Here is a 10336-nt window from a genome sequence, read left to right on the forward strand (position 1 = left end):
AGCTGGTATGTAGTAACACATGAGAACAAACTCATTAAGCAGAAACTAGTTGCTTGTGCACATCTACAGCTTTGAAAATAAATCCTGTGCAGAGATGTTAGGGAGGTGCCAGCAAAGGGTTATGGTGTTACTCCCATAACACAACCACTCCATTTCACCCTAAATGATTCTTCATGAAAAATCCATTAACTTGCATCTCCTCAAAGGCCAAAAAAAAAAAAAGAAAATGGAGAATAAAAACCACATGGACTAAAATAAGAGGTAAAAAGTCTAGCAAATAATCATATGTTGCATTCTCTGGAAACCAGATGCATATTGGCACTGCTACCAAGTTCTAGGTAAACAGATTCTACAGATGAGCTGAGTCTTTAATGAATAGCTGGAAGACTTGAAATGCCTCCTGAGAAAACTGATTCAGTGCAGTTGCTTCCTGAGTTAACAGCCATATTGAGCTTTAGAACAGCCAGAAATTCCAAGAGGTTCTGCTCATAGAATAAATCCAGCCAGTTCCTCTAATAAACAGTAAACATGCACAAAAGAGAAGTTACTTTTAAACCGTGCTTCCTAAAATGGCCTCTTCTCTCAGACTGCTGCCAAGGGCATTCTACAGTTCTTAATGCCGATGTTAGAGAAGCTTTCTTTGTGCACAAATGTACATAGGTATTCATTCCCCCAACATGAGGAGACTTCCAGTTGCCTCTCAGAGATACCCACTCCACCAGCTCCCATCCCAGATACCCCAGAAATGCAAATGAAAGCCAAACATCGCAGGTTCAGATTGACTATATTCTGTGAGAATTCCTCCCTAGCCTGCAGTAAAGAGCAGTGTTAGTCAAGAATAAATGAAGTGTGGAATAGCCCACTAAGTGAGAAGCAAGATGGGTAGATGGAGAACAGCCAAGTAAGTAACCACATAAACACCTTTTCCTGCAGGAGCTTATACTCCTCTTCAGCACTTGCTTTGCTAATCAAGAATGAGGTGGAAAGTCTGAATTCCCCATCCAGGGTTCTCCCAGCTTCAAACAGTAGCAAAGAATAGTTTTCATCGATACTGTTTTATATAGGGCCTCCTTCCCTGTTTCTATATTTAGTAGCATGAGCTTCTCAGTTTTAGCTTTGAGGTAAACCGTAGGTTGCAGCATCATAGGATGCTGGAACTGTAAACTTAAACATACCATCTTACTTAGTCAAAGACAAATGCCTATGCTTACAGTAGGCAGTAGACCTTATCACAATGAAGATGGAAAAGCAGACTTAATGAGGATCTTCGTCTGATCACAGCCCTTTATTCCAAAAAAATGCTGAGCTTTCCTTTCCTCTTTTCCCTAACAATTTCTCATATGATGGCAAAGCAAATGCAGCTTTGGGAGTGTCCATACCACTGAAATCAAGTTAGGCAGACTGTAACTGAGATAGCTTTTCAGCTGGGAAAACAGACTCACTGTAGTTGCAAGGATGAGATCATTTTTCTGTTGCTGAATTATCAAGATCCTTGAGATACAGAACCAGCTTTCTTGAAAGTAACAGCTGATCTCATGTCATGTCCCGCAGACAATGCACTTATTCCCTGCCTGGCTTTAAGCGCTGCCTCAGTCTTTTCTTTCTGCAGTCTCTTAGCAGGTCTAGCAGATGATACACAGTTGTAGGTTTTGAGTCTCCACAGAATAAAACTGAGCACCAAACAAACAAAGCAAAACCCCACAGCATATCAAGCCCAGGCAGTGAAGCAAAGTGAAGCCATCAGCTAAGTGTTTCTGGAATGGGGAAAGGCTGTCCTTTCATGTCACAGGAACCCTTAATTAACAGTAGTCTATCAACAGCCAGGGGGCTTTCTTCTCAGGACCCAAGCCAAACCTAGCTAGTGAAATAGATTCCTCAAAGAGAAGAGAATAAATTCTGCTCAGGAAAGCCAAATAATTTTTCAACACTGTTCCATAATGGAGTAGAACTGATGCATTGCCATTCCCATGCAAGAAAAGGTTTGGTGGTATATAGCCCCTCTCTTGGGCTGATTTATTCCATCTATGCCCTCATATTCTCTGTAATAAAAAGGAAAAAAAACCCCAACAACTCACACAACTTAAGTGTAACAGTGTTTTTCATCCACTATTAGCTGTGGCTTGGCCAGAGCTATCAACAATAAATGAATTCTTTAAAAAGTAATTCAAAATGTCCCACAAATGTGTTGCAAATGAAGAGCTTCAGGTTGCGGAAAGACCAGTCGGACTGATCCTCTGAAAAGTGGCCAGTAGGAACTGGAGAACAAGTGGGTGAAAAGCCAACAATTTCTCTTGGAATAACCTGCATTTATCAAAACCTGCAGAATTATATCCACCAAGAAGTTTAAAGCACACAAAACACCTACTGGCTGAAGAAAAAAACAAGGCATCCAGTAAGGATATGATGCACAGGGCTGACTTCTCTTTTGTTTCAGCTCATACTTATGTGCAAAGTGAAAGCACATTTAAAACCCAAGTATTTAACACAAACTGAAATATGAATTAATTTGTCATTAAGCCTATGGAAAGTATGGGTTTAAAGTCCATCTTTTTTTAGACTAGACACTGGAAAGTTTTACGTGTGATGGTAAAAGTAATTTATATCTAAAACAGAGTAACTGTAGGAAGCTCCACCTTAGTCCTCCACCTACCACACCAAGACTTTGCCACAGGGGCGAACAACAAACAGCAAACAGGTTTTGGTTGCTTGGGAAAGCTGGGCAAGTAACCTACTGCCTTAATTCCATTATTCTTAATCATTATGATCTGCTTCTTTGCTTGATACTGTGTCATTATGGGAGCTACAAGCTGCCTCTTTGGAATTTCTCCCTAGTAGAAAGAAATGCCGTAAGGGATATTTCTCCAGAAACTGGCGTTGTGATAGCAAGTAGAAATTTAAAGATTGTTAGAAGATTTATGTCAGTTCCTGTGTTTCCCAAGCTCGCAAGTGAATATGGGTATTGATTCAGGAATGTCCTGCCCATAAATATCAGCTTTAAAACTGGAAACCAGAACTCTAAATATTAAAACTGCGTACTAAGAAAAGAGACGTCACTTCAGAAATTTGAGGTTTAAACATTAAGAAATCTTGACTTGTGATACAGAACAAGCACTGTTATAGCAGAAAGAGCTCTTAGACATAGTCTGTAAGAAGATACCATTCATTTATTTTCACAGAGGCAAAATAAATTGCATGGTAACCTAAAATATATATTTTCAGCTGCAAAAGTCTGTAATGGATTAGTAATTTAGTATAGAAGTTTTTAGAACTTTTTTCTCTGTAAGAAAAAAATACAAGGGTTGATGTGTTTGGGTTTTTTTTAACAAATTTGAAATAACAAATACATTACTTAGTTTTGACTTGCTGAGTAGTAGCCACAATGTGGTTTTGTCTAGGATTATTTTTTTTACAATAGATAGGAAACTTTCTTCTCCCAAAAAAGGTTCATCTATGTGCACGACATAAAAATAAGATATTACAGAACTTTTCTGGACAACTATAATCTCCTTTGACAGTTGTTTTATCCAGAGCACAGATGTTTGCCACTTCACCATGAATGCTGGCTGACCTACACAAATCTCAATGAGAAACAGTTGTAACAAGGTTTCTCTGCAAATGGTTATGCAAACAGGACTCTTCATTTCATGTTCATGCTAAAGTATACCTTGTGTAACACATTCAAAAGCTTTTTTACTTTTTTTTTAAACATTCAGCAGTATATGCACTTGAAATCACAGCTAAATACTTAGTAAACTGATGAGGGTATAGATTATATTCAAAACACTATTAACACCTAAATCAGGATTGTAGATTGCTCTTTCACATTTCAAAACACACAGAAAAAAACCCCAAAAACCAAGGAGACTGGTATTTAGCTCTGGTTTGGTTTTTTTCATTAAATGGAGTGGGTAACATATTCTGTCTACTGTTCTCCTTGGATGCATACACAATGTAACATACTCTCGGGGCAAACCCATCTAAAGAGCAGTTCTGCTGCCCTGAAGTGCAGGAAAAGCGTGTAGAGAAACCAGGTCACCAGATGGTGAACACTCACCGGGTCTGAGCCCATACAATGTGCAACTTACCCATCCTCCTAACACTGTCATCTTTGACAATTTTGGACTGAAGAGCAGTGTGGATTCCTCTCTGTTACACCATGAAAGTAAGCATGTTCTGGTCGCTTGAAGAAGTAACACGCAAAATTCCAGTTTATCTTTAAATAGCCACATTATACCTGTGACAGCTACAGGGGCCTGGACAGCAACTGAAGCCAGCTGCCATCAGAATCAGTTTGCTTCTTCCTTTGGATAATGCAACCTTTTTATGGAAAGATCTGAGAAAGCAACTGGCCATTTCCTTACTCCTTTATTTTACAGGAATTTGCTTTATGGGTGGGGTTGAGACTTTTTTTTAGAAGAGACACGATTTGATATTTCCCAAAAGGAAAAAAAAAAAAAAAAGCTGCCAGGTTCCTGATAACCTCTGTACTTTCCAAATGGAGTTAAGAGAGCTTAAGGACAATAAGGCTTGTAACTTACCCAGTTGTGTCTTTTTGTTTGTTTATGCATACACACAAATGCATAAAAACATCATTAAGCAGTGGCCAAAAGTTCTAGCGAATCCTTTTTAAGGAGGCGCACACCAAATGGCTGTGACAACCTCCCTGTATCTTTCTTTGTATGGCTGTGATCACAGTTGTTTAATAGGTTTTGCAAAAGGTATCCAAGGTCTCACCACTTTTTCAATGCCTCTGGAAGGCTGTAACATTATTTTTAACTTCCACAACTTCACCAGCATACATTTGGATGGTATTACGCAGCACTACGTATTAACTAAATATTGAAAGGATGTTAAAAATATGAAACACCTCTGCTGGACACTAGAAGCTTATATACAATGAGTTCACATTCTGAACACACATTTCTCTGGCACATTTCTGGGAATATTCAGAGCCTAGTAACCAAATGTACCTAAAAGTGAATTTTCTCTCTTAAAAATTCGTAAGTAATGCTGCAGCCATATGTCAGAGGCTGTGATGCTTCCATCGATGGCACAGGCCAAATTTGCTCTTTAAAATGTGCAACAAGGGGAAAAAAAAGGCATGAAAAGTTTGGAGTGCAAATATTCTTTGGTTTACTCATTAAAACAAAAGGACACAGCAAACAGCAAAAACACTGGCAATTAAATAAACAGCAAATTCTTTATATGCTTCCTAACAAAAAGTCTTCAGGTGTTTGAAATGTATAAACTTCATGCTTTTAAGTACAATACAGTGTCTAGAAAGTCACATTTTTTATCCCCAGAGGGCAAGGCAGGGAGAAGAGGAGGGAGAAAAAGGAGGATGAAAGATAGGAGGGGAGAAAAGAAGGATTCAAGATTCCATTTTTCCATTAGTTAAACAGTATATAACACAACAAGAAAACCAATTTCTATTTCTAGTTTCACTGTACACAAAGCAAATTGGCTTGGAATTTATCTTCAGATGATCAAGATTTCTAACTCACATCATCGTATGCATCAGCATAGTGTATAAAATATACTGCCTCACACTTTTCAAAAAGAATTGTGACCTACTAGCAGGACTCTAAATGTCATAAGGAATTGCACAGATAAGTCACTGTGGTTTACCTTAGCATAGGCAGAGTTAAAGTTAAGTACCACAGGTGGTTTCTAGGGAATACTCTTCCCCCATTAGGCTGTAGCTTATTCCTCAAATAATCCCCATATAATCAAAGGAAGAAAGCATCTGTGCTCGTCTATAAGGACCTATACTTGGTAGCCTTGCAGACAGAAATTTTCACCACTGATTAACAAGTCTGTTAGAACTCTACATGACAGCATCACTGTTATTATTTAAAACTGAATGCTTCTTAAAGGCAACATTAGGAAGCTGTGATCTGTGCAGAGAGCATGAAAGACTATAAATGAATCAAATATATATATTTTACAAATAAACCAAAGAAATTACAGAGTGTACCATCACCATGATAGTCTGTTACCAACATTACTGGAGTCTGACAGTTTAGAAATAATTCTGAAAATCTATAAAAGAAGTGAATTGTCTGACAGCACTTTGTTTTGTTTTGTATATTGATCTTCCAAGACTCTTACTCTACTTGGAGCGTTCTCTTTTATTGTCTTTATCCAGCTGTTTTCGTAGGCAAAACAGTAAAAACCGTCATGTGCAGACTTTATCCAGATGGACTGTGAATAGCAACAGATAGCTCATAACAAGGAATCAATTTAATAAAGGTATTTTGGAACACTTGTAAAAAACCCTTTTTGCATGCTCCCTTATTCCTTCATAAATCAACAGTGTTCCATCTACAAATAATGCACAGGCAGTCAACTTTAATACAAGTACTTATATGTTCCCCTCATCTAGCATTTTGTTGACACCATCACAGAGTTTCTGCAAATGGAGTTTATAAGGTCCAAAGGGATTGTACAAGGCAGCCAAAAATTCACAATCGGAGAAGTGATCAAACACATTGTTGACGCGTCCATGCGACTTTGCAGTTAGGTGACGCTGGATGATTTCATGAAGTAGCTCTCTACAATCATTTAACAGTTTAGACAAAAAATTCCTGTCAAAGGTATAATCCACCTGGTGGAAACTGACCACTGTCTTAGCCAGCTGATGAACTTTCTTCTTGAATTTCTCCATCAACGCTATTTCATCCTGATTAAATTGGTTGTTCCTGTAGAGAATTGCCAATTTGAGGACTATTTTAATGAGGTTTTTGATGATTTTCTCTGCTTCCTTTTTATTTTGTGTATATTCCTTTGTCACTCTGTAGAGCTCATCTAGAACATCACTGCTTGTATCATCAATCAAAGTAGTTGCTATTGATTTGGACACCATTTTTCCAAGGATCTTCTTCTGGGCCTGAATGGCCAGACTTTTCGAGTTGAAGACATCAGTGGCCACTGCGGGGGGGGGAAAAAAAAGTATGCAGTCATTACTTCATAACAGACATACTATGGAATTTGAGTTGAGGAATATTTCCATGTCTATCTCCTTGTATTAGTCCTACTAACTGCTTCAGAAATAATGCAAACTTACATATGTAGTTGTAGAAAACACCAACTTTTCAATCTCTAAAACTCCCTCGTTTTTAGGTTTACATTCTTTTAGACTGTTTTACTTCTCAGATGACACAAAAATGAGATTGAACGTGCTCAAAAATAGTTTAAAATCTCTCTCTACATATGCATCAGTGGATTTGCAAATTGAGGCAATAAACCCAATCTATTTGATCAGATTAGTTGTAAGGCCAACCCGATTCTCATATTCATAATGAAATCTGAAACCATGACTATCCCAGTGTTACCACTGCTACTCAGGTAGAGATAGTAATTCAGTGAATTAACTATTGTAAGGCATTTTCCTGCTTAGTATTTTACATGGTCAGTGAATTCATAAATTAGTTTTCAGAAGGAAAGCTTGCATAGATTAACAATTCTACCTCTTACACTTAATGCAGAAATAGCCGAACCCGAACAGCCTAGGAATTGCCACAGCACTTGCTAGCGTAACCTGACAAAGAAATCTGCCTGCAACCAATTAAGTAGATCTGAGAAGAGATTCCCACCTGCAAAACTGTGCTTGCTTGCACCCAATTACTCAATGATGGGTTTGTAATTTCTTCCAACACTTAAAATACCCCAAATGTTCTTTCAGAAACGTGTTTTGTGAAATGTAACCACTCATGTTCTGTTGCCAGTGACAACTACTGAAAGCACATTCCCTTTGCAGCACCTTCTCCACTAAGGCACAGGTGAATTCTTATTTCCTGCTTGAATGTTCTGGGAAACGTCTGCCTTTGCGTGGCAGCTTTCCTACAGTCTTAGGCTGAAGAAAAGCTTCATCTGTTTACTTCACATATGGAAGGTTTGCTTTGCAAACACAGGGCCTGGAAACTTTTTTTTTCCCCCTCTTTTAATGAAAACATAAAACTCTGCAGATGCCAAGCAGTAAGTCCCTGAATTTGCAGAAGGTTTTCTCTTAACTGTATTTGGGTAGCTAGATGTGTTCGGATGCAGGGTGCCCCTGGGGCTCCAACAAATAGAAGGCCCTTGTTCTTCAGGACATGTGAGATACAAATCTGTATTTTTTTCTTCTTGGTACATTTGAGAAAGTTAGTTATGAGCTCTTTTTTTTTTCATCATCTTGGAAACTGCCAAGCAAGTTTGTTTCTTAAGAGTTTCAGTGCATATCTGTATTTTGTTTTGAAGCATGAAGTGTTCAGGCACATTTTTAAAGTCTTTGCTACATAAGGACACTCAAAACCCGCAGAACCCTTGTTAACCATCTTGAGCAAAGCACTCAAGATCACAAGACAGACACGGTTCTCAACCACAAAGATACAGGAAGACGTTAAAGACGCTAAGCAGTCCATCTGAACTGGAAATACTTGATTCACTTTTTGTGTTTTTAACTATAAAACTGCAACTGTTACTACTCAAATAAAACCAATAAAAGTATTTCAAAGGATGATGAAATTCTAGAACTCAACAGCAAACGCTTTACAGAAATCTACAGCTGAATTATAGCTTTTTACCTCCAGAACAGGAATATTGGTTGTTCTTGCACAACTTTTGTTTCTTAAAGCCTTCCAACTTACTAATTGCTCATGGTACCTTCTTTCTAACACTCCACAGAACATACAGATGTTCATAATAATAGCAGTCACTGTTTCAAAGTGTCTTCAAGAAACTTACAGAGAAACCCCTTCATAACAATATATTACATAATTTAAAATGTTCTTTCCCAGGATGCTATATGTATTCTTATAAAATGCTAACTCTGTGACACAGAATGCCCCACAGTAATAGAACAGAAATCCATAAAACCTGCCTCCAGTAGGTCACAAAAACATTCAGGTGTGGTTCTAACAATTTACCCATAACAACCTGCAAATATCAATTTCAAAAAACTGAAAAAATTTACAGTTTTTCAACAAAACCTTCCTTACATTATGTAATTTAACATTTGACAAAGTGGGGCTCGACACGTAATTACCATTGCTAAGCAAAAAAGGAACTGCTCGCTTACAAGAGGTGTTTAAACACCTACTGGCATTTCTCTAAAAACTGTTTGAGTTTTGGGTCTACCCAGCACAGCATTTTTTCTACCTACTTTGCAATACACCAGAAGTCAGCTTCATTTTTGTTACATGGGTTCTAATTTAATTGCTAAATACGTAATTTCTATACTTCAGTACTTCAGTCAAACTTGCAGGCTGTTGTATTTTAAAATCAGAATTTTTCCTCATTATCAATAGCAGAAAGGCCTAAAATGTATTTCACCATCCACTGCTTAAATAAAACTGAGTTTAAACAGTAAGATTACAGAGCTCATTCAGACCTGAACATACATACTTCCTTAAAAAACAGTAAAATTATTACTTACTTGTTCATCAAATGAAATTGTGATTGTTAATGCTGACAGCAGAGAGGTAAATACCTAAGGTGCGGACTGGCCTGAGGCTTATTTATTCTGCTGAATCCAGCGCACACTTCACCAAGTGCTCTGAAACGCTGTCGGAAGCTATCACAGAATGAACATGGGTTTTCCCCCCTCACCATAGCAGCAGCTCTTCTCAGCTACCTTTCTCTCCTGCCTGCTGTGCTTCATTTTTGCTTTGGCACCTCAGAATGCAAAAATACATCACAGTGGTTTCACTTCCCTGAAAAGAGAGCTGAAAGGAAATTGCACTGCTGAGCACGCAGCGCAACACCAATAGCCGTTACTGCTAACTGACAACCGGTACAATTAGCAGGGAGGGAGGGAAGAGAAAGGTCCTGTGACCAGAAAGGGTAGGGGACGTGTCAGGAAGAGGTTAAAACATTAATCTGCAAGTGCAGATACATGGGGTGCCAGGGAGGGGCGGCCACCGGCTGCACGGGTCACCAGTCCCCCCATTCCCAACATGAAGACAGCTGAGCATCTCCTTTCAAAACTCAGACTACAATTTTAGAGGCAAGCATGTGAAAATAAGCCTGCAAATTCATATTCAGAAAAACACTTAAAGCAGCCTCGTTTTCTTAGAGTTGAATGTACGTAGTCACCTTTTAAGAGTGATTGCATAAACTGGCCAGGATGTGTAAATCTCTGACTGCACCTTTTGTATTGATAGGTCCCATCCTTACAGCTCAAACTAAAATAGTGCTGGTTCTCTGCTGGGTCTCTGCAGTAGAGCTAGCATTTGGGCAGGTAATCTCACTAATTTTAAGCATCTCACAGAGAGTTTTTCCTCGTGACTGCTCTTTATGGCTCCTATTTCTTTCCTGGGCAGTTTTGCACTTCACAAGTGTGTCATCAAAAACACCT

General features: G+C 38.4%; 1 protein-coding gene across 1 annotated transcript; it reads right to left on the reverse strand.

Moving 5' to 3' along the window:
* Positions 1–6138: 6138 nt before the first annotated feature.
* Positions 6139–6933, reverse strand: TNFAIP8 (tumor necrosis factor, alpha-induced protein 8). Its single transcript, XM_009877726.1, has one exon. It carries the CDS (start codon positions 6863–6865, stop codon positions 6365–6367), a length of 501 nt encoding a protein of 166 aa, XP_009876028.1. The 5' UTR covers positions 6866–6933; the 3' UTR covers positions 6139–6364.
* Positions 6934–10336: the final 3403 nt, after the last annotated feature.

The sequence above is a fragment of the Apaloderma vittatum genome, unplaced genomic scaffold (assembly GCF_000703405.1).
Source record: "Apaloderma vittatum isolate BGI_N311 unplaced genomic scaffold, ASM70340v1 scaffold20601, whole genome shotgun sequence".
In the NCBI taxonomy this organism is placed as follows: Eukaryota; Metazoa; Chordata; class Aves; order Trogoniformes; family Trogonidae; genus Apaloderma; species Apaloderma vittatum.